The following is a 26,491-nucleotide window of genomic DNA, read 5'->3' as shown; positions in this document are numbered from 1 at the left end:
AAGACTGAATAGATGATATATTTTAACTTCAATAATGCTAACTGGGTAGCAAGAGACTTGCTGAGTACTGACCTGCCCAGCTGTTACACGAGATTTGAGAAAATAGTTTTTTAATCCACAAACATTGCCTTTTTAGCATCTGTAATTGCTTAGAAAAAGTACGCAGAAATTGATGATGTGATCTTCATTAACATGGCCCAGACATACTGGTGACATAACACGATCATAATTAGAATTATATAGCAAGACAGCTATCGTTCTTTTCCTGTTTTCCTTAAGGATTCTGTAAGGATTCTGAAACCAATAAACTTTTTTTTAAATATTTTTTTCTGATATACTTATTAGAACAAATAAAACCACAAGTAATACTAATGCATTAAAAAGCTTTACTACAAAAAGAATTGATACATATATTAATTGTATACATTCAAATACAGTTTTAATATTGTTTTTGCACTTTAAATGTTTTAGGTTTCACATAAAATCCTGTATAATAATAAGGCGATGTTTGCCAATGTAAGATTTTCTAAGTAGAAAAAATTGTATTTGCAAATATTTTTATACATTTTCTTTCAGTTTTGTGCAAAACTCGCATTTGAATTTGTGACATTTGGCTATGGATACAATTTATAAGTATAGTTAAAAAGATTGGAGAAAAAAATCTACATTGCATTGGCTAGAATACATAATACATATATATATATTTGATAAAAAAGGGGTTACATTATTCTCGGACTGTATAGATTAAATAATGAAATTCATAAAAATCATTTCGAATTAGCATCAACAAAATTTGCTTAAATTTTGGTCTTTGGTGTTCAGCAAAAAATAAATATGAAAATTATAAGTAAATTGATAACTGGTTAATCAAATTTCAATCATTTAATCTTTTACGGCGTTGGGCATATCGTAGAGACGATCGGTTGGGAGGGTCTCTATTGGTCATTCAGGAGGAAATCGGGGAGATCTGCTGATATCTTCACTTCCTACCAGCCGAGCACAAACCATAGCCCTACAAATTGCAAAAAATATGTTTAACAATAAAATTTGCACCGAATCGCTGTTTCAAACGGCGATATTATGCTTATTTTTGGATATGCGCTGAAGTAGTTTTACAAAGATAAAGAAATGACTTACCGATGGTACGCTTGTTGCAGATGCTGGGAATGATATTTCTGGATCAGAGACACTCCGGGCTTTCCTAACAGCCCTCTTGCTTGCCTGTGATGTGAAAATAGTTTATGTACTAATTGTGAAAATATAAAGATTCTTTATATTGCATTTAATAACATTTTATAAAGAATCACTTCGTCATTTCATTTTGCTTTCATTTGTTATAACTGTGTGGCTGTGTTTGTTTCAGAGCAAAACCAAGAAAAAACGATCAGCAAAATGAGCAAGACAGGAAAAATAATAATGAAAAATCCTTTGCTGCTTTCGATATTAAAATGTATTATGGAATGATTAAATATGCATTTATACGAAAATTTAAAAATAAAAATGATTTCTTTGAAAACGATTCCAATATATTGATTATCATATTGAATAAATGAGATATTTAAAGCAATAATGTAAGGATAATATCACAGGAAGAAATATCAACACTTACGCCGCTTGTCTTGCCTGTGAGACTTTCGAGCTTCTCAATCAGTTCCAATATCCTCTTTTCTGCTGATGCCATTGTCTTTCATTGTGAAAAAGATGAACAATAAAAATATATTTAGACATACCAAACGTTAGAAATCCAAGTATCATCCTTGTTTTAGCATCAAAGTGTCCCTTTTTCATCATAGTGTTTGTCGTTAGCAAGTCGAAAAATCCAATCATAGTTAAGATTATATATCGGATTCCAAATACAATGTGAACACCATGGTTGAAACAACACTGTTGGTAAGGCATTTGAATGGCGAAAATATACATATATGAGGTCGGTTCACGTTAATTAATCAATGGTATATATATATGGAACAGGAAGTCCCACTATTAAACTTTCCGAAACATAAATTAAAATTTTCTTAAAAATAATAATTACATAAGAAAATTAATTAAGATTAAAAGCTGCATTTTCCATTTATTTTCTTTAAGAAAATTCTGTACACTGCAAAAAACCACCTACCTTAAGTCTTTTTTCACCTAGACGTCGCTTTGTCTGAAAACATATACACATATATGGATTGGGGATGTATGTACATGTGTTGTAATGCGAGGTATGTGATACGCCATCCTCAATATTCAAGGTGTTACTATCACTGATGTTATAGCCATCTCTGGACTAAGACAGAGGTGAGAAGAAAGCAATGACAATTCATAAGCTTTTTATGAAATACAAAGCGATCGAGTTTCCCTTAGTGCCTTTGATGAATATGAGCATACAATACAATTATATAATTATTTCTATCAATGTGCTCAGGTTATTTCTGAAGTTTATTACAAACTTCAATATGCATTGGATACAAATATGACCTTCTTTAAAAGATACAATAAATTTGACGTAATAAAAATTGATAAGTGATATTTACGAGAAACATCCTGGTTTACACACAAAAAGGAACAAAATGAATTTGAAAGGTACTAATAATTAACCTAGAGTGATTGGCTGTCGTAGATTTCTTCGCTCCGAAAATATAACATTTAAGGGCTGTCGATCTACGGAATATTATTTATAATGTTCAGGTGATATTCCTTTATAAAATAGCGTCTACATATTTTCGCGTAAAAAATACCAACATCTATATTTTGGAATTGCTGACCTCTAGTCTACGATACGATGGTAAATGGTAAACATTATTAACTATGTATTGGTGGAAAACAATTTTTTATTCCATTGGTTGTTGAAACTGAAATTGTATTTTGAAGCAGACGCTTGGGGGTTTGCCGTTTCCAAACATGAACTCAGAGTATAGTATGGAACTTCAAATTTCGTACGTGAGTAGATTCACGTGAGTGAATTTAAATTGTAACGTTCTTAACTTATTTCAAATACCTTTCCAATGTTGAATGTTTCCTTAACAATACTAAAATTTCATTTCCACCTCGTTGCTATAGTAAACTGTAAAGAGAATCCCTGATCAAAATGAACCTAATGATTTTTTTGGATGAATTGACCAATCAGAATCATTTTGGTCAGGATCTTGCCATAATTGGTGGTCCTGACGACCTGTCTTAGTATTTATGAGCGCAGCCTAGCGGAGAGAATTGGTACTAAGGCAGATAATCCTATCTATAATTAACCTACCGGTGGTGATGGTGGTGTGTATTGTGTAGCAGCAGAGAAACAATCATTATTTCCGGTGATATCATTAGTCACTTTAACCTTTACTGTTCGGCATGTTCCTGATGCATCGAAGGTACTGTCGCAATCGTCTTCGCCTTCGCCGATAATGGTGAAAAATACAATCCTGACAAAGTGGGAAAATCACAAAATACATATACCTATTTTATTCTAAACATTGCAATGCAGTAAGTCAGACATTATATCAACTTAGTCATTTGTATTAAAACAATGGTAAATTATGTTATAGAAACATTGGCCTTGTGTGGGGAAGACATTTCATGTCTAAGTGGCGCTTTTTGGTAATCCCACATTGGCCCCCTTTTTCAATATGTGCATTTTTTAAAGATGCTTCCCCAAGTCAATCAAAATGCTAATTCAAGTGATAGACATTAAAACATTTTTATGGTAGTTTTCCATGAAAAATAGACGTAAATATTTGATGAAGATGAGGCACAAAAGCGGTCCCACCGAAGAGCGGATTAGTTACGAATGAATTGAGTTTACAATTTCAGCCGTTCGTTGTCATCCGCAACTAAATTGGCCAAAAATGATCAATATCTCAGAATGAATTACGGATATTTGAATAACGTAGAACAAATTTATGACGAACAAAGGCGGATATTTCACGTACACGATAAAGGCTCGAAAAATAAGAACACTCCGTCGGAACCATGTCAGAATTATTCAGGCAAGTTTCAGCCAAATAGCACCTGTAAAACCCGAGAAGTTCATAATGGTTTTTTTAAGATGGTGCCTGTGGCGGCCATCTTGGATTTCGAATCGACTCAAAAATAACTACACTTTGTCGGGACCATGTCAGGATCATTCAAGCAAGTTTCAGCCAAATTGCACCTGTAGAACCAGAGAAATTCAAAAATGTGTTTTCAAGATGGCAGCTGTGGCGGCCATCTTGGATTTCGGATCGACTCGATAAATAAGAATACCTTCGCGGGACCATGTCAGTATCATTACAGACTCGATTGAGTTAATATCGCATCTATAGAACTTGCCAAGAAGTTCAAAATGTGAAAACGTGCGTCAAAATGCGACGCACTTGTGGACGGCGCAAGGCGGATTACGACAGACAAAACATAATGATTGTAGATCATCCTAATCTTTCGGGTCAGATGACCTAACAAAAAACTAATCTTTGACAAAATATGTGTACAGTTTTTATGAACAACGTACCCAATCGTTTCATTGAGGAAAAAGCTGTTTTCGGTAACGGATTCTAAGTCAGCATAATTGTTTACTTGAGTAAATCTTTTCGTAGGATTATCTTGGACTTTTAACGTCGCACCTACAGGAACGCAACACCCCAAAGTCTTCCTCCTGAAATCAGATGTTAAATTACATTACTGCTACATGCTTCACCAAATCATCCATGCGTGAACAAATAACTGATACTGAAATATAGCTGAAAATGGGAAATGGTCTTTATGACCAAGTGGTGATTTTACACCGGTCAAACTGTCTGGAAATTGACCATTCGGGACTTTAAGAAACTAGTCTTATTAGGCAAGTGATATTTAAATAGAAGAGGTCACAAAAGGCCGGTTTGACTGGGATTCAACATTCTCGAATATGTAGTGACAAATTAAGTCAACACCAACAAAACCCTTCAAATAAAGCAGGTCATTCAAGTTATGAAAGCCATCATAAACTAGATTACACTATATTTGAAGTCAAACAACGGATGTGTAAGAGTAGACTACGATTGTATTACCCTGCATTGCCTCCGATCATTTTTATGTTAGCTGATGAATCAAAATCATGATCGATATTGAAGAGGTAGTGATATTCTGATTGGTCAATTATGACGTTGAATGGAGTATTAGAAGCTGCTTCAACTCCCGGTAGGTCGACAATGTTGCCATTAGAGTCAACTCTCCTGATGGTAGCATTTTTGTTCATAGACACCTGGAAAACATCGGATGAACAAAATTGTCAAAAATACAGATCGGAAAAACAAAATATTAAATGAAATGAATCAAACGTCCTAAAAGAATGTCACATCGACGAACATAATAGCTAAGCTGCTACGTTCTTCGAGAAAAGGTCATAGGTGATGTAACATTGTTTGATTTGATTAGTTTTGATTATTTCCAATTAATATCAGGTTACTGTAAAGTGTTAACATTCACGGATGTAAAATTTAGCGATTCACTGTTTAGAACTTACTCGCAGGGTTATTATTTTCACAATTCATCTTGGAAGTTTTTGAAAGTCTCATTCATATGACAGGTATAAATATGTAAACCATGATTTTGATAAATTTTGCGAGGTATTAAATTTCGCGAATTTGGATGTATTCGAGAAGTTCGCGAAATAACACCCCGCGAATATTAGCAACTATATAGTAGTGAATACCATTTGGTAGTTTTCCTCGCAAACAGAGTAGCTGCCCCAGTTCTCCCTCTCGTAGCAATTCCCTGTAGTTTGGAACGCCGTGCTCCTCAGAACTGTCACGGGAGAGTTAGAATTCGCAATATCTCCGCTACCGTCATAAATCGATTCCACAAGATTTCCACTGCCATCGTTGGCTATATCAGGTTCTAGAAACCGATTACCATCTTGTTGCTACAAAAAAGTTTGGTTACTACCCATATTTTTGCATCAACTCAAACATGTTAATACTTGACAATCGGAACTCAAACCGAAGTAAATGCATTTCAATCTTTAACTCAATATTCTTTTACAAATCAACGTGACAAAACACCATAATTATTTTTTTCTTTGTTTTCATAAGAATTTTTCAAATTTATTTCAAAAGACAATGGACACTAAATATCAATACAATTGAACATGTTAGCTTGTAATGCAATACGATAGGGCGGTGCTGAATATTTACATCAATAAAACCGAAAAAGACGTCACTGCCTATTTCATTTCCTGTAATTGGTTTCCAGTTTCCGTCAACAAAGCCGATTGCCCCAGACCGGTAAACAGTAGATTTAAAAAAGTCATCAAAATACAGATTTGACAGACTGACTGGGCCGGTGATTTCAAGCCCCACTCGATAGTCGGTGTCACTGAAAGCAGAAATTTTATGAAATCTTATATTAAATTCTAAAGTAAGAATTACAGAAAATTAATTATTAGAGTGTATTAGAATTAAAAAAAAATATAATGAAAAAAAATATGTAAATGTTGGTTACAGGAGAAATAGCTGCAGTTTATATATATATATATATGCATTCCATATTTTGAAGCATTTATTTCTAATTATTATAATTTCTTTCACATTTTCATATCATATGAACGTACATATTTAATAAAGCGGTCATTGTAGCGCTTTTCGCTTCAGAAAGGCTATGCTTAAATATGAATTCGCAAAGTCTATTTCCTGTGTTTCTCTGTTACCATACCGGCCTTGCATTTAACAGTGTTACTTTCCAAATATGTAGGTAGTATTGTTACGTAATGATTTAGTGAGCAAAACTCATATATTTTTCTCTGAAAAGTGTGACGTTACGATCGCAAAAACACGACGTCACACACACATGGGAGGTAACACTGTAGTATCCAAATATAGAATAGTCATAATGGTGATTCCTCGAATCCATTACCCTAACCAGATCAAAATCATGTTTGGACTAAAATTTCATTGTGCCAGAATAGGTAGGTTTTCACAACAATCGTTTGAATATAACCGAGTTAAAATCTGCTGTTGTCGTGTCGCATGACAAATGCACTAGATTGAGTTACTGATCAACAAACAAAACATTTGCTAATTTGCACTTATACAATGGAATTTCAAATTGCCGTGTTGGTATGTGATGTTATCCCATTTCTGTATCATTAGAACCGTGTACATACTTTTCGTCCTCCTCGTCACTGGCACTTGACCGTTGTCCACGTATAACAGAAGAATCCACAGTCTGAACGAATCGTTCGTTATTTATTCCTCTGAAAAATATGTAAATCTATATATATAAATAAATAACGTAATAAGTAACGTAATGGGTAAAACTTGCTTCTGAAAGGTTTAAAAGGCGCTTCCTATACGGACTTGGAATGCTGATACGGGTTTGGTTTTATTATTTTAACGTTTTTTTTTACAGCCAAGGTCATGGAAGGACGTGTCAGGTTTGTTGGCAGAGAAAAAACCACCGAACAGCGGTCAGTACCTTGTCGGTGTTTTTCTCCGGATACCCCGGCTCTCCTCCACCAACGCTGACACGGACGCTTTTTACTGTTTAATTATAGCGTCGTACGTATCAGAGTGTTAAATACAGGTCATGGATATATTTCCTTGGTAGTGCAGCTTTCTGAATGCGAATGTAATGCATTTCTCGTTGTCGATTAGTTGTATCGATACCACACAGCCAATCAAAGCTTATTTCTATTAAACACATACTATTTATTTATTTTAAGCAAGTATATCACCTGTATCGATACTAGTAAAATATAGTATTTACAAAACTCCATAAAACAATATATCAACCAAATAAGCATCATTAATCACTTAACATTGTAATAATGAACATTTGTTTTTTTTTGTATTTTGTTGTGAGGTTAAGCATGGGAATTGAACCTAGGCTTGAGAAACTTTGACAACCCTGATATTCGTGGCTTTCTCAGTGAGACAATTGGTTTATAAAAAGACAGATATTACTTGTGATCTAGGTTAATTTAGAGTTACGGAAAAATATTAAATGAGAATAATTAAACAATTTCAAAATGACAGTTTATTCGTTTTATTTCATAAGAACAGTGAATATATTTTGAAGGAGTACATTGTACTCACCTAAGCAAGGTAATGCCCCGTTTGGAATCGGCGACACTGAAATTGTAATTCGCACACATTATAATTGAGCAATACGAACATAAGTAATAACATACAAATAATGTTTTGTTAAGGGATGCGTTTAGAATTTATATTTCGTCTTCAAGCGTATGGGTTTCTGTCTTCTCTGAAAATACAATTTTGACTTTCTTCTTTTCGAGGCAGAAAGATTGATTGCAGGTTTTATTTTTATTTTGATGATAAAACTGCACAGATTAGGCATAACAATTTAGACAGATACTCACGCCATGTTTGTCAACGCCACTTTGGATGCCCTAATATGGATATTTGCCTTATGGTTGCTGTATGCTAAAACACATCAATGTGTTAAATGATGAATAATTCATCATATTTAAATCAGTCAAACAATTTAAACCATTCAAACAATTAAAAACCATTCAAACAATTAAAACCATTCACACAATTCAAACCATTCATAGAATTATTTCACCGCTATTTACACTGTGCCAAATGTAGGCTTCATACGAATTAACAGTGTGATTTTCTACACAATGAACGGTATAAACCTAGTATATCAATAATCCGAAATAAAAGGCCAAATTAAATTCAAAGTAAAATAAAAAAAACGTTACTATGGAATATATATTCAGTCACTAACAGGCCTTCTTCAGTCCAAAATATTCAAAATATTCAACACAGAACCACATTTATAAACTGAACTGACTAAATACATGAATTTGAGTTATGAAATGAAAGAAATGCCACTGTTCATCTATCGAGTTGCCTCATATGACTTACTTGTGTTTGCAAGCTGTGTATGATAATTGAATACACATCATTTACAAAGATATGAATATAGGGTCTTTATGCGTTAGTCCATTTATTGAATTAAGACGGCATTATTATACAGCATGTGTATCAAACTTTATAATGTATAAGTATAATTTATAAGATGTCGGCCACTACTTCCGACTTATTGTTTGTTTTTATTCGTTTTCGAATTCGCGGCGATTTGTTTTCGCGATTTTTCTTCGATCGCAAAATTCGCGAAATTAAATCGCGAAGTGAAAAGAAGTTGGGTTACATTACACATACCAGTGAGACAGCTGAACTGAGTTTCTACCAAGTCAGAAGTTTCAGTGGTGGGGGTGGAGCGTGCGTTGTATCCATTATTTGACCTGATCTCACCTTCTGCGTCAAGGTAATCATCCATACGTATACCATACTGCATATAGAAAAGACAAATGACAGAATGCATGCTAGTAATCCAAGTGTTACCTATCTTAACCAGATATCGCTGGGACCGGTATTGCCAGGATTCCTGATTATGCAGGTTTTCATTACTATAATCAAGGAGGAAAATACCAAGCAAAGACGCACTGATACACATGAATCCGGCTTAAAAAATGGCAAGGTTTGACATGTTATACCGTATATTCACGTCGGTAAATGTCCATTAAAGATCTCAAAAGAGTGAGTTTTTTCACTTACACAGCACACTGAAGTAAAGTTCAAGATTAATTATCTAGGAATATTGTCGTTGTGTTGGCATAGGTGTAAGGCCAACTACGTCTCCGATAAAAGTAAAATAATGGCGGTCTGAAATTCTAAGTGTAAATATATGCTAACAATGAGAGTTAAATTACTGCGCGGTAATTAGGACGACGGTGCAAATCATAAGACGACCTGCGTGATTATGTTTAGGCAGTTTAATATGATAACTATATTATTTACCAAATGTGGTGTTCAAGCTAATGTTAAAAATCCCTTAGAAACTGTCCACAGCCCAATTTTCTTGAAACTTTGCATATTGAAAGTACTACTAGTTGTCCCTTTAAAATAATACTACTCTTTCCTTTTGTGATTTTGAAAAGGCCCAAAGGGCCTGAATTATCCGTAGTCATTTTCATTAAACTTACCTGCACAAACATGCCAAAAAAGATTAGCCAATGTTAAATATTCTACATTTTTTAATTATTAATTATTTAAGTAGATCGTTTACTTTATATTTAATTCATTTCTTTTAGATTTTTAACAAAATAACTTTTTAATTAACACTTTTCGCAAAAAAAAAACGAAAACGAAACATAGCTCTTTGTCATCTCATTTAACCCTGTTACTGGTTTTGTCCACAATTTTACCCCCAATTAAAAATACTCCCATGACATTTTCTGTCTACGTATAAATTAGTTTCAAAATTAAAATCCTGGAAAACAGTTTCTGAGTGAATTGAAAATAGAGAGTGGAGGTAGCAACGGACCACTTCTTTGTTAGTACATGTATACCTAACTATGCATTTCCAGTTTATGATTCCAGAGTCCGATGTATGTGAAAATTAGTGTACAGAAATAATTTCAGATGCTAAATATCATGGTAACACCTTTGGAAATATTGGTTGCCATGGTAACAATACGGAGGCCTCTGATTGGCTGAAATTTTGAAAACACCTTTAAAAACATTTGGAACTTAATATCAGCAAAACTACCAATCTTGTTTCAAGTTATAGTTTAAAAAATCAGCGCCGTTTCTGTAAGGGCTGTTAGCGTATTTACCTTCAATATCATAATAAAATATAATTTCAGTACAATTTTTCATTGGGGTATTGCAAATAGATTTGTATAATGATTTTGGTTAAAATGTCATCAAAATGCTGTTCAATTTAAAAAGTTGTTATTGTGGTTAATTACAAACAAATGAGTTATGGGATATAAGGTGTAAGATGATATTTAATATGTAAATACGAAGCACTGGATAGATCTTTAATTTCATGAAGTTTACTACGGGTACTCTGGCTTTCCTCCACCAAACGAGGAGAAAGTATTGCGATTTTCACCATGAATTTAATTTGCGAGGTAAATTGTACGAGCATTGCCATTTTGTAAAAGTATATGTAATAAGCCATACAGATTATATAGTGTTTATCATTTTATTCATTATAATCAATTTGGTCGCAAGTACAGCGGATTTCAAAATCCCAAGCAACTGTACAGTTTATGTATATATACAGGATAGAGATATTATCAGGATTTGAAGAGAAATCAAATAATAGAACACATTACCCCTAGGTTAGAGTGAGCAACGTTGTTTGTAAACAGAGCGATGTTGGTTCTGCTGGCTTCACCGTCCTCTAAGTTATTCAATGGGTTAGCAGTACCCATTGGTGAAGTAGGGAAAACCAAATAAAATCCATGGGACTGTGAAAATAAGCATGAAATTCACTCTGAGAGTATTGTTAAGCATGAGACTAATAGATGTTATATCATAAATTTGCGTTTAGTTTATCTCTGCGGAATTATAGATAGATAAATGAAAAGAAATATGTATCATGTAGCATTATAATCACTTTATAATTTACAGAGAGGATATTGCTTATTTCTTGATTAATACCAGTTATATTTCGTCGAGTGAGGTGGAAACTTCGATATTTTTACGAGTCCGAAACACGAATGAAAAATATCAGTTTCCACCTCACGAGGTGAAAAATTACTAGTATTCATCAAGAAACTAGGAATAATCTCTTTATAAGTTTTGTTTTCTCACTTTCTTTTACAGAAGACCATCACTACTAATTCTGCCAAAGGTTATTCCGGCATTGTTATTTGCCCTTGCGGTTATTACGTCATATTTTGGTGAGCATAACGTTATATATCTACACAAAAATATAACGTTATTTCTGTGCACACACGAATGACATAACAATCAAAATGATATTATCACTGCCAATGCTGCATTCCGATTGGTCAAAAGCGAGTGAAAATAAATATCAAAAGTGCTTGGCAGTTATTTATTATATTTATCTAAACTCTCGTTAGATAATAATCTAAAGCCACAGCTCATGCCTTTTCTAAATTTGAAAATTAACATGATGGACGTGCTAAGCAACAGTAACAGGTTGAGGAACCTCTATTTCACAATTACCTCTGCCTCTCCTCAAAGTTTCATTATTTTCTTACCCTAACTTGTACTGATTGTTTCTGATGCTAAATGTTATAATATAAATAAGTACTCAACAATCTCCAACAGTGTATGTCTATCCTGGCTGATAAAGTATGAATATTTACCTCCGACCCCACTGCATGGTTTCCATCAAATTGATTGTTGGGGTGTGTGATGAAAAAGCCGCTTGGTTTTCTGCAAGTACAGCATATTTACCATATACAACATGCGAATGTGTCCAGCTCCGAATGGATAGCTATATAAACCTTAGATTTGGTATTACAGACTGAAACAAGTCGTTTACACCAATAAACCAAAAAAGGAACGAATATATATATATATATAAACTGTATATCATGTACGCGTTAGAATTGATCTGAGTTCCAACGACACGCCTCGTCATACACTAAAGTTAAGTAGAATGAAGAATTTCTTTGTTTTGTTATATCGATGATATACATGGCTGGTAGCATATTAAATTATTCAACTCGTTGTAATATGTTCCACGATACCCAGTAACCACTGATGTAAGATCATTGTTTACTTACTTGTCTGAGGGGATGAGAAGAGACGAAGTGTCGACTGGCTTAACTGGACCCACAACCAGGTTATTTGTGAAAACATTTCCAATCTCGTCTCCGTCTTCTAGGAAATATCCGTGTCCGAGCGGGTTGTAGCAAACATTGTTTCTAACCTTTAAAATAAAAGCGCCTTCATAGATAATGTATCGAAACGCTTTTCCGTGTGCACTTTCGGTCCCAGGTGCTATTCACATTATCGCTTACTAGGGAACAACCAACTAAATTAAAAAGACCTTCGAAATGGCCCCTGTGTATACAAGATTGAGCCCAGGATAGAATTTTAACCCGGCCACTGATTGGCTGGCTAATTATTAATTGTATTACATACTATTCATCTTAGGTAAGCTAATTTAACTAATTGCACTGATTAATTGTAATATTAGTGCTAATTAGTTTATTAAATGTATGTATTTTATGTTATAATGATGAAATATACCATTTTGTGAATATTTTTTTTCTGTTAATGAAACATTCAAGATTTCCGGAAATATGTGTTGGTTGCACAGATTCCAGTCATGGACTAAGACATGCATCTTTTGTGCTCATTACAGGTTTGATCTTTGTTTAATTTGTTTATTTTAAACAGAAAGGCTCTTGAACTATGTTCCTGTTAAATTCGAATATGTAAAAGTTTTGTATATCAGGTTTTCTTCCAATATCTTGACATTTTCTATATTATAGGGGTACCTGATTATGTAATGCCTTATCTCCCCTTGGCTGGGGACTTCTCCTATTTTTTCATTATATTCAGAAAGTTTAATGATATAACCAATAATTAACTTAAACAACATAAATACTATTTCAATATTTAAGACATAATTTACAATCAATCAACACAATGTGTAAGTACACAATGTGTAAGTTCACCATTTCATGTTTTCAGATTACTCCGCGGGTGACTGTCCGAAGGTGAAGCCCTATCCTGGACAAAACACGTGACCGATCAAGTTCATATTACAGATTTGATATACAGCCGAAATACACTTTTCATCATAGGTGAGTATTGGAATTTTAATTTCTGCCATAGGGAAAAACCAACTAAATAAAAAAGACCTTCGAAATGGCCACTGTGTATAAAAGATTGAGCCCAGGATAAAATTTTAACCCGGCCGCTGATTGGCTGGTTAATTATGAATTTCAAAAGTGAAAATGTTTTCTGACATGTAATTATTCCTAGATAACTATGATAATGACGTCATTTTCTTCATTTCCTTATAATTTATTATAGTGATCGACTCGACCTACACAAGTGTGTCACGCTTGTTCAGTGTTGAGCAGCTTTATGAATATTTTATTTAGAACCATGGCAAATGCTGTCCATGGCCCCAGGGGTTCCTAAGGGATAGTGCGACGAACACCTGGCACCGAAGATGTTCCGTGCGAGCATTTCGCGAATTGATTCGTCATTGTGATACAATTATTTCTGCATTAAGTTTGTTGGATAAAAAACAAGGGAGAGAACTTGCGTCAAGGAGACAGCGTTGTGGGACTCAATGGGAAAAAACATATTTACAATCTAAAAACGCTCTGAAAAGGTATTAAACATTACCTTCGCAAAGGCATGCTGTATGTATTCCATATATATTCTTTATAAGGTGACACCTACCAAAACTATTTATTATTGATATCACTATTATTACAAAAGGAAGTAACAATATTACAAAAGGAAGTAACAACACACTTGACAAATTCACACGCTGTAAAAACAAAGACTGTGCACACAAATTCAAAAATGAATATTGAATTAAAATGTTCTTTGAGGGCGGAATATAGACTCGTTTTGAAATGATACAATACTTACGATGAGGTTGTTTGTTCTGTGAACAGTAACGCAACGCGCGTACGTGTCATGAATAGACAGCGACTCTACCAAGGCTTTGTCAGTCACATCTCCAGCCAAGTGAAAATGTATCGGATACCGCCCTGAAACATCAGCAATGGAATCTTTATTGTAACCTCAAACTTATTTACCCTTATATTTTATGAAGAATTCGTCCAATTTTTGAATAAGAAGAGTTCAAATTTATTTTCAGGGGGTGATGTGTTAAAGTAAGGTAAAATGAGTGTTGATTATGTGATATGATTTGAGAAGAAAAGGTAATTTATCAGCGGTTATTTCCAAGTGAAATGAATTGGAATAATAGGGAAATTCAAAAAAGCTAACAATAAGAATTTAGTAAATATTCTACATATCGTAATACAGCACATAAATAGGTGTCAGGTGTTACCCGAAATTAACTATGGAGACACAATACTACGTACCAATGGGAAATTGCTGACCCATCAGATAAAGCTCAAAGTCAACAAATTTGCACTCAGTGAAGCCGTTAAGACACTGTATTAAAAAATACAAGATATGAATTTGCTTTCAATATGATAAGATTCATAGTCTACATAGAAGCAAAGTAATGAAAATAAAAAAACAATTTTAAACAGCATCAACTCGCTTTATTGTGATTCATAGTTTGATGTTAACAAGTTATACTTATGCCAATATTATTCGCCGGTCATCAATGATAATCATTGTTTTCAAATCTCGAGATTGTTCTTTTTTCTTCAAAATTTCCAAAGTTTCTGTAGTGATTTTCATACACAGAATCAGTAATGGTCGCATATTACGGTCACGTGATCGTTTAACAACACCCCCCCCCCCCAAAAAAAAAAAACAACAAAAACCCACCCCAAAACAAACCCAACAAAGGAAAAACAATAACATTAAGCTATTTACCAGATACCACGTTGATACTTGACTGGGTATTAAGCTATCTAGCCACAATGATAATATTGCCTCTTTTTGGTATAACTGTACAGGTAAATATTTTGTATTTGAATGTTACAGAGTTATACATGTATGCCCTTTAGGATTTTTAGAGAAAATGACGTGAAGTGCGTCAACAAAATAATGACGTCACAATGGATACCTACCCACAAGGGAGGTAACTCATGTAATATCCAGAGACGGACAAATCTGTATCACCAACCTTTATATTTCCACCGTACAGGTCCTCGCCGAACGTTACCCCCTCGATACGGACATTCCGGTTGATCAGGGCAACTTCGGCACATTTACGAACGCCCGTGTTCTCAGTGCACAAATGATCATATCGAGCAGTCACTGCAGTGTTGAAGGATCAGGTTTTGATATGGCATGGTTAATAAAAACGTTTACTGCAAATTGTTTCATTTGTTTATACGTCTATTACTCTTGCGATACAACCACCTAACAGACCCCTATATATAATCCTATCAATTAAAATGAAAAAAAAAATCAACAATCAAAACACTGTTATGTCAAACTCCACCGGTGCAATACAGAAAACATACCCGGTGTAATAGGAAATAAATATTTTAAGAATATTTTCCATAATTAGAGTTTCTGCTGAAATGCGAATTGTCTATACATGCATATTATTCTCTATACACTTGTTGTGTTCCATCAGCAACGATGCGCCCAAACAGGGACATAAAAGGTTTCGAATGTAGCAAAAACTGGAGTTCTCGGGTAAAAATCACATATCTACAGCCGGTACCACATTAAGCTTATTTTTTGTGGCCGAAAATCGTGATCCAGAGGGACAGGGTAATGGTTGCATACTTACAGTCTATCTTTACATGGGTATCGTCAATGACCTGTGTGACAGATGCGTATTCAAGCTCTCCAGGATCGCTGGAAGTGGGTGCAATCAGAATTTTATCCCCTTGAAAAGGAAACATCATGATTGAATTACAAATCAAGATATTCCAAAGTTAAATTCATTTATGATACTAGCGTTAACGTGAACTGTTCGTCATATGTTTTATTGATACAAAAAGAAACAAACATTGTATTTTTGGGTATGTTTTCTTTCATTGCATGCCAAATACTAAAATGATTTGGAAAGGAGAGACCCTTGTAGTCATAATGTAAAACAGTAAAGGTAGGTTTTATAAAAACAATGTTCGTTTCTATAGAAACGGAATGGAATAAGAGAACAAATCATACATAAAATATCTAAAACTACACTTAATATTCTTGACAATAAGCGTTCACGTTTTACTCTATTAGCATATTTTAGTGTTGAGCATTTGCTAAGTCATTTAAGCTTCACACTCCGAACTTAGATAATTTGACAACTCGAGGGACCTACGAATTTTGACATAGTAAAGTTAGCAAAACCACTATATACACATGTAGATATTTTTGAAATAATTAAAAAAAGAATTTTCTTTTTTTACAAAACATGTCAGTGGATTCGTTGAGGAAGTATTGTAATCTAGATATGCATCGTGCTTTGACCTAACATTGTTATGCATGGGTCGCTGTAACTTAGATTTGTAAAATATAGCTTCGTAATTATTCCATTCTGTTATTTTGAACATGTTATTTACCTATTGCGAAAGAGTGTTCAGCAACATGGATGGTTGGTTCGGAGTAACTTTTAAGTGTGACCTCTACTTCTATAAAAGATTGTCCATGGGCTTTAATCCTAGTATAACTATAAACAAAAAACTTCAGATCTCCCTCAAATATCGTAAGCTGACATTCCTGGTGTAAACCTTCGTATCTGTACTCGCTTACTGCTTCTTGTCCAGGAGAAGTGTCACCTATCAAAATAAAGATTTGGACCGATTAATGTACAAGTTGTAGGCACTTAAGATATTTCAGATGAAGATTCTGACACAGAGTACTTGACCGTCAACAATCAGATAAGATATATGAATAAAAAAGAGGACCAAAATCGAGTCAAGTTTTGTATTGTGATAAAAGAAATGTCCTTATAACCATGTTTGAGAAGTATTTAATCAGTACATCTTGATGTCAGTTAAGTCGATGACAATACTTATCCGTCACAGATACAATTTAGTAAGGCTTAATTTGTTATTGTTCATTATGAAGAAAAAAACGGAAAAAAACACATATTGACAAATTATATGATAATGTTAACTATTTCAATAGATACCGTTGAAATTATAAATCGTATAGCTATACGATGAAAAGCATTGCCAAAAACAATAAACTTTCTTTTTTGTTTAAGCTGTACCACAAATGCAATAGATATCCGCCGAAAATTTGATAAATTTGTTTTACAGACAAGATCATTCACCTATCATAATTTACATTCTATTTTAAGAGAATTTCTAAATTACTCCACTGGCGCGTGCCAAGGTTCAGCACACCATATTATAATGTAATGTACTGTGATGTTTTATTAATATATATTACATATCACTTTCATTAGAACTGGTTTGTTTGAGATGCATGCAAATCTTAACGATATAGGGTTTTAAGTAGAATAATACGCACAAGGTTAATAATTGGTAAATATATGATAAATCGGGCTCCCGTCGGGACCTGTACGTTGATAATCATTTAGCGGGTCGACCCGCTGTAATCGGGATCTTGAAGACCTATGAATAGCTAGATTTCCTACACATTTTAAGTGTATTAATACCAACTGAAACACCAGAACATCTACGTCTATATCTCAAAATGACGTTAAAGCATAAAACCAGATTTGCTATATAAACAATTAAAATTCATTTCGATGTTTAAGCGGAGTGATAGATAACATCTGCATGTTAATTAGGAAGACGCGGGGTAAGATAAGGGCAAAAGTTGTTTTTCCACATGATAAATTTTGAAGAATATAATGATATCGTTCTTTATAATAAATTGTCATTTTAATAAGATGGCTATTTCAATTCATATTGTCTTTGAGACTTATGTGGAGCAAGCATAAAAAAAGTTATGGAAATAAGAATCTTGTTATTTTCTTAGGATAGCTAAGGATTTGATAAAAGTTGTAGTACATGTACATACATGTATTAAGGAAAATCTAATAAACTTTGTCGAATTTTCCATGAAAACACCCATTTCAGTTATATATCTTTTCTTTATCTTTGATATCATAATTTTCATTTATATTTAATAAGCTATTCTTTCTTGGTTGTGTTCATGGCTTTAAGAGGCTCATTAAATGGTAATACTGATTGGAAGTCGTCAGCAATATATTCATTAATGTGATTTTACCTTTCTTCCTGTACATAACATAACCATCGTAAAATTTCAGCGACCGGATTTTGGCTTCTCCTTGCGCTAGCCCTAAGAAGGACTCAATTAAGTTATACAGCGAATCGAAATTTTTCGATTCAGTTTGCGCCATCAAAGACTTCCGCACGGCAGCCACGACCACCCAACCTTCAGGAACGTCTGAATATAGAAAATCACAAGTTATACCATGCTGATTAAACACATGTCTGCATATACATAACTTATTATTTAGGAAACTACACTTAAAGATGCTCCACCGCCGACAGGGTATAAATGATACTCATAATTTGAACAATAATTGGTGTTTAATCGTGTATATATATGTCTAATCTAATTAACACAAAAAATAATATAAAATAATTTATTTTGCCTTTGGTGCATGCGCAATCAGTACATCATTCCATATAGGATATAGTGCCACGGAATCTTTTCGGGATGCAATTAATTATCTTTGATATTTTTAACTTGAAATAAAATTAGAAGCTCAAACTTTTCAACGGTGGTAATGGTGTAAAGTAAGTAACTTTTGTAACTGAAGAAAATTACTAAATTGTCTGCTGCTGTTTTTGATATTGAAAAAATACCATTTGTCAGCGGTGGAGCAGCTTTAATGTAAAAATCATATAATAGATTTGAAGTGGGACACCGGTGCTGAGGCAAACGTGAAACCTGAGAAAATGTTCCGACAAGTTAAAGGCGAGACAAAACTACAATATTCCAACGCCAAGCTCTCGACCTACACTGGCCAATGTGTTCCTGTGTTAGGTAAATGTACTCTACTGTGTAAAAACATCAAAATAAGCATCATATTTAAGTATATTCATCAGTGAATATAGAACATCACCAGTTTTTCTATACTTATTAAACACATTATTGTATATACATAACACATTGTGTAACACACATGAAAAAGGTACAAATAAAATAAATTGTTGATATTAATATTTCAACTGACTTTACTGAACTCGAATATAATAGCACAAGCAATCATGGTTTATATTTCAATTTATGAGTTTTTAAGTTGGCGTTTAAAATATATCAGAAATATAATCATGCTTGGATTACCTCCCCTTGGCAAAATAACTATTTATCCATATCTCAGTTCATAAAATTTGTCTCAAGACCATTTGAGGTTTATACCTCATAAACCTCAACCTACCATTATACAATCATGAAATCATAACAAAAAACCGCGAACTCGTGTAAACTAATAATGTAGCAATAGGTTGACAGATCTTTGCATTCAAAATGATAGTTATGACTATGAAGAATTTCGGATCTATATTGCGGTCGTGGACCGATAAATCCATGATATACATTCAGCAGCTCAACGGTCATACCACCAATAGACTAGGCCCAGAGTATCATAATAATTTTCCACGGTTGAAAATCAAATATTGTGGCTTGCTCCACTTCGGACTGCATCGTTACTCTGATAACGATACTTAGTCTTTCCGCCTTGGTTATCTCTTCATTTTTTTTTCGAAAAAAAAACCCATTATTGACATATGATAACATTTTGAAATTGACAAAAAAATTAAATAATAAGTGTCATTGTTATATTCCAAATCAAACGACAACAATAATTTCAACTATCGGAAACTATATCGCCGGTCATTCAAACTACAGTAGTGACCAAACTTAGCAACCAACACCGTTTTAATTTGACGACGAACATGTAAAAGTAGATTAATTATATAAATATAGAGAATAAACAGTATTTTGATTGCGTTAAAGGTGGTATAAACGTAATTGAATACAGATATATTCAACATGTATCGCGTCCATTTTCCTCTTTTGTCTCCCTTGTGTCCTTCCGGTAAATTAAATGACAAATAAATGAACTGAAATAAGTATACATTGTACTTGTTAGCGAATCCGATTAGTTTATATCTGTGTGTAATAACTATGTATTTCTTAAATAGAAGCATTGTTTATACTACTAAATGCTACTGAACGTACCATTAAGATAACTTTCGAGCTCGGTTACAGTTGTGTTGAACTTAGACTGAGAGGATGTTTTGAAATTGTAGGCATTCTCATTGACATCGCTAGCCTCGAAGCTGCTCTGCGTAGGATCAAACCGGTATACTATAAAACCTTGTACGTTGTCATCTTGTGTTACCTAAAATAGAAACATAGTTACTAACTGAATAAGATTTCCATGGCTTATTGACTTGAATGTGAAGAGAATGGGCAGTCGTTAGAACATGTTAGCTTATGCTGTCAGATAATATATGAAACAGAGTGAGAAAGATAGGGATAAAGAGATGGCGTATAGTCGGCTATCATCGCGAAGTCAAAATTTTCGCGATTTGGACCTAAAAATAGAAAATAAAATTGTAGCGAATCAGATTTTCGCGATTTGGTTTCAAGTGTATATAATTGAACTCATTGTTAATATTTCGCGAACTTAAATTTCGCGACCATGGCGATAATCGAATAAATCTCGAAAATATCTTCCCTGAAAAAATAAATAAAATCAACACAAAGCACTGACAAACAAAATAGCAAGCTATTAACCAAAGTGTACATATGCCGTACCTGGTGGTCATAGGCAAACCCTGCGTCATCCATCTTCTGCAGTGTACTCGCCAGCGATGTCCATGATGTCTTAGCTTCTCCGTATATATTAAGACTGCCGCCTTCCTCCACTCCAATGAACTTGTCACCAAATTTAGGAATATCGATCGTTGTGTTCCTATTGCCTAGTGTACAAATAGTGAGGAAACAGAGATAGTTCATCAGTTTATTTTTTTTCTAAATAATTTCATACTATTCATATTCTTACATCAAGTATTATTTTGCTTGCAGAAATCAGAAGGGTGCCAATATTTCGGTATTTGGTGAAAGTGATGTAAACAACAATAGGGCGGACTGAACGCGTGTTCTGTTATGTGTCTTTGTCATTAATTTCGGTCAAAACAATATTTCTTTCATTTTACATCAATTGTAAAACAAGTTTTCTACCACAATAGGCGGTGTTATTCAACTCCCAGTGTATCAAATAAACGATGCAGCTGTTGATTAACAATTTGCTTATACCACACGTGGTAAAAATTCTGTACGCATTCTGATTGGCTGACACGATGAACTTTGACCGAACTACGTCTTTCTCATTGTCGTGTCATCATTTGTCAACGTCATAAATAATCGAGTGACGTCATGCTATGCCGTGATTGCCGCTTGACGCCAAAAATGCTGTTGGATAGCGTACTTATCCTCGTCGAATTCGCTAAAAGCGGATAATTGTGGTAGAAACAGGTCACACGACTCGTGTTTGTAGGATATGGAATTTATTCCACACTCGTAAGTTATTATCGCTAAGCTAGTGTCTTTTATAACTTTTAAAAAAATACCTCACTCGTGTGGAATAAATTCCATATCCAACAACCACTCGTTGTGTAACCTATATTAATCCCATAACCATGCATGTTTCACAGTGTAAAAACATCATGTGATAACTCCATAGCTGTTAGTTATCGTTTATGTTTACACATTCCAGTGTGTACACACCCACAGCGACTCGTATTGGTCAACTCCTACATCTCATGATTCTGATTGGCATTCATTTTCAAAATACTTTTCATGGCGGATTTAAAACAGCATGCATTCATTGTGAAACAGGTTGTCGTTAAGCGCAATAAAAAATGTGAAACAGGTAGTTGCTTATTCAATGTATTAAACAACAGAATATTGGATCTGAATTTAGGCACTATATTTTATGATGGAAATATATTATGACGCAATGCAAGGTGGTTAGCTTCCCTGAATGTAAACGAATAAAGTTAAAAATAAAAGCTATGGGATACTTTAGTAAAATAAGTTCCTTACGCATGACTGCTATTTATCATGTTTATTTAAACGCTTGCTATTGTTAAAAAAGAAGCATTATAAAGTAGACAATAAATCCTATTTTACAACATAACTCGGAACAAAGTATAGTGAAACCAGTCAATTGGATGTTGGATTCGATAGCCGTTGCTAAAAAGTTGCAAAATCAAGTTATAAAATCAGTCTTCTTAAATTTTTTGGTGACGTTTTTGTTAAATAATTATAAATAAACAAACTCAGCATCTTTCAACATGTAACTAGCTTTATCATTTACAATACTTAACACAATGTTAGCATATGTTTGATCAAATAAAATACTATATTTTATTATTCTTCACTCTTTACTTTGCAATATCGAAAACTCCTGTATGCCTATTTTGTTAAGTGATTATTGTACTTTTCATCATTATCCTATTGTATGATTTCAGGATTTCAAGGTTAACGTACATATCAAACCTTTACCTCTTTTCACACTGAAAGAATTTTACAAAATATTTTAACAACAGTGTCTACATCTTTTTGTCTATCAAGCCTCTTTATTCACCAACATCCTAAATTGCTTAGAAAATGGATAACTTTGATATTCTTTACTTCAATCAATTTAAATAAAAATAGATCCTGTCTCCATTTTTGAATTTACGTTAATTTCATTATCTGAAGTACTGAAATGCAGTGCAAGTATGCTCAAGTGGACATTTTTTTTACATACCAACGGCATCAACATTGGACAGAGCATTTGCTTAACTATCCGATCATCTACTATTTCATCACTATGTTCACTTACCAAGCAACTGTATGTTTAATGAACCTTGATATCGACAGTCAGAGGACCCAATATCCATTCGTCCACCATCTTTGACGCGAATGTAGTGTGTCTTCAAGACGATTCCTCCCGCAATGTTTGGTGCGAACACCAACACACCGCCATCTTCTATTTCGATACCATCAAATTCGTAAGAGAGTGATGTATTGAGAAGGACTTTAGAGTTTATCTGGACCGTGTCACCAGTCCCTACATCCTACAATAGAGTTATTCTGAAGTTATTATTTGATAAAATACGTTGATGACGAATGTTTATAGAATGTTAATGTATGATATGAACGAACGAAAATAAAATAATAATACATTCTGTTTATTTTCCAAACAGTAACTCCGCAACCACAATTACCAACTTCTCAGAAAGTTTCCTATTTACAAAAATCAACAACTTTAAAAAAAAAAAAAAAAAAAAAAAAATATTTCCCGAAAATGCTTGTTTAACAATTTAACAATTTTGGTGACTGCGTATAAGACAGTATGAAGTTAATTGGCGACGAACATGCTATAGTGCAGCACTAACTAGTTCCCGAGAATATTTTCCTGGTCATTTCATACTACTGTATACGTAGTCAAGATGAAGACCATTCCTTATACCTACATTTACTTGTTATGGTTTTAAACTGATAATTACGTTCACAGTGGTTGCTACGCTAAATAGAAATACGTATACAATAAAACAAACCAACCAAGACGAAGTGAAGTCTATAGTCAAATATAATTCACATCCAAAACGTGACCATTATGACGTCACTAATAATGTCATTTTATGAAATTATTAAATAATCGTTTATAAACGGTTTTCATGGTTTAACCTCAGCACCTTCAACAGAAACACTCAAAATAATAATGTAAATATAAGTATTAAATTATATTTGAAAAAATGTATGGTCTATATAGATGCCGGAGTTTTGTAGACAATCTATTATTCATAACGCGCTTATTCAAAATGTTCTAATGCATTATGAACCTTGTTTGCAGAGCTCTGTCACCCATATGGACCATATAATTCACGAAAGGACATAGTGGGGAAGGAGAAATAGGTTCCCATTTACCCCTCTGGCAGTTTTTTGAAACATGTTTTTTTAGGACCGATATAATGTCTAGTTTCATTTTATGCTTGTTGCCATTGACAACTAATGTCCTATTGGGGTCATATGGCAGCCATCTTGGATTTCAGTTATCAAAAATGGCCAAAATGACTCATTCGCATATACGCGCATAGATAGAGAACCAGACAACATTCAGAGGCAAATAAACACACATTTTTTATATGATTGAAACATGCAGAATACGATAAAATCATAAAAATGACGTTACGTCTTCTCAGTTTTGTGAATTGGCAGGAAACAATGAAATTTTTAGCTTTTTTCCCCTTAAAAATCAATAAATGTCATAATTTTCATCACAAGTAAAAGAATTAATGCACAAAACACCTTGTAACAGTCATTTCGAATTGCACTAACCCTTGTGAAAACACGTGTGTACAATAAAAAGATAGATCGCATCAATGAGGTCGGAAAAAGAGAGGGAACTCCCCCCCCCCCAAAAAAAAAAAAAAAAAAAAAAATTACCAAAATTGGCCAAAATGACACATTCGTATATACGCACATAGATAGCGAACCAAACAACACACACAGAGGCAAATAAACACTTTAGTGCTTAAATGTATAAACATTAGACGAAGAAGAGAAAGATGTACAGATTGTTGATCGATAATTTGCTTTGAGAGTATATTTAAACATTAGAAAAATGAGGTGAATGGACTCAATACATATTAGATTTTGTAAGAATGAATTCGTTAAGTCGAAATTCCAAATACAAATTACAATATTACTGATGTTATATAACACATCAGTTGGAAATTGGCTTTTTTCTTTATACACATAGATGGAGATTCGTGTAAATCAAAATTGTGTTACATTCTAACACAATCAACATCAAAGCATGCGTCGAAAGTCGCGTGAAAATACAAAGTGGCATTTTCTTTTCTGCTATTGGATTTTCAACATGAACTAAATCTGACTTTCTGATTCGTTCATTCTTTTTCAAGCCCTCTATTATTCAAATGAATATTATCATGGTACTCACAATTGGCCATTGTTCAAGATCTGTGTCTTCATGTGGGCACACAGCATGCGTAGCCTGGAAGGCAGTTGCTACCAAGATGACCAAAAAGGGATTGGACATCATCGCTCCAACTCGTTACTAGTCGTATAACCCAGTGCTGTTTCCTGCAAGGGAATGAGATATTCCTATTGTCTATCTTTCTCTTCGTAGGATAAAAAATCTATTTATATGCATGTTGCTTAAACTTATGTGAACGTCACACATGAAACATTTGTAATTTACAGATTATATTGTTGAATATTGTGCGATACATTTGTTTAGTACTTCTGAGGGTTAAGAAGAGGAGTAAAATACAATCGATTTATAACAGCTTAAAACAACATTTTAAGAAAAATGGTCTTAAGTCAAACAATAACTTAAAGGAAGCTTTTTCATGTTTTATTCAATAATCGTCTATTGTTTCAACAGCGCAAAGCATGAGTTTTCCATTTTTGCATATGATAGAGTTAGATCCCTTGCGGGTAGGTATTGATTATGACGTCATGTTTTTGCAAGCGTAACGTCATACTCTTCTAAGAAAAACACTTGAATTGTGCTCACAAAATAATACAAAAAAATAATGTAGCATGCAAAGACGAATATTCTAACAATGAACTGCGAGCATTATTTTTCCTTGAATAATTTACCGAGCCATAGGATATTACCATACGTTAAGTATTCGCTTGTAGACAATCACGCCATAGTCTTATGTCAAGGCAGGCAGTGGACTCATTTCAGATCTTGACGTGAATCAAGCAGGAGATAGCAGAATATATTTTATTCTGTGTAATCATTTTGCGGAAAGAAGGGGGAAACATCCATTTGTGTGTGATTAAATGAACATACTTTGACGCCTTCTTAGCTAAGGTTTTTAGACTCAACCTAAAAAAATGGAATGTTTTATGAACAATGGTCGCTCCCCTTCCAGTACATATCCATACACGAAATTCAATGCGTATACGGATAACATATTGTAAATAGCCTTTGTAGTGGGTAATTATACGCTGGAATAGGTCGTAGTACTTCGTTCGGACGCTGACGAAACCGTTCATCTCAAGATTGTCTTTCAGCTGGACTATATCAAGACAGCGTGTACTGATTTGCACAAAAGAGAAATGATTTCAATTCTACCTTGGTACTTCTTAAAGGAAGCATTATA

General features: G+C 33.8%; 1 protein-coding gene across 1 annotated transcript; it reads right to left on the bottom strand.

Annotated features, from left to right (window-relative positions):
* Window positions 1-304: 304 nt before the first annotated feature.
* On the bottom strand, window positions 305-25,413 carry LOC138322241 (cell surface hyaluronidase CEMIP2-like). The gene is made up of 26 exons (XM_069266284.1): window positions 25,315-25,413; window positions 23,191-23,425; window positions 21,117-21,280; window positions 20,535-20,697; window positions 18,552-18,731; window positions 16,910-17,125; window positions 16,141-16,239; window positions 15,523-15,656; window positions 14,804-14,876; window positions 14,343-14,464; window positions 12,509-12,654; window positions 12,086-12,155; window positions 11,084-11,218; window positions 9,120-9,249; window positions 8,309-8,372; window positions 8,025-8,060; window positions 7,094-7,183; window positions 6,126-6,306; window positions 5,645-5,854; window positions 5,001-5,194; window positions 4,463-4,606; window positions 3,236-3,398; window positions 2,117-2,149; window positions 1,610-1,684; window positions 1,138-1,221; window positions 305-1,012 (listed from the first exon to the last, which is right to left on the bottom strand). The coding sequence occupies exons 1-26, from the start codon at window positions 25,411-25,413 to the stop codon at window positions 980-982; spliced, it is 3,273 nt and encodes a 1,090-aa protein (XP_069122385.1). The 3' UTR covers window positions 305-979.
* Between the last annotated feature and the right edge of the window lie 1,078 nt (window positions 25,414-26,491).

Source organism: Argopecten irradians, chromosome 4 (assembly GCF_041381155.1).
Source record: "Argopecten irradians isolate NY chromosome 4, Ai_NY, whole genome shotgun sequence".
NCBI lineage: Eukaryota > Metazoa > Mollusca > Bivalvia > Pectinida > Pectinidae > Argopecten > Argopecten irradians.
The sequence above is the reverse complement of the archived record's forward strand: the minus strand, read 5'-3'. Positions and strand labels throughout refer to the sequence as shown.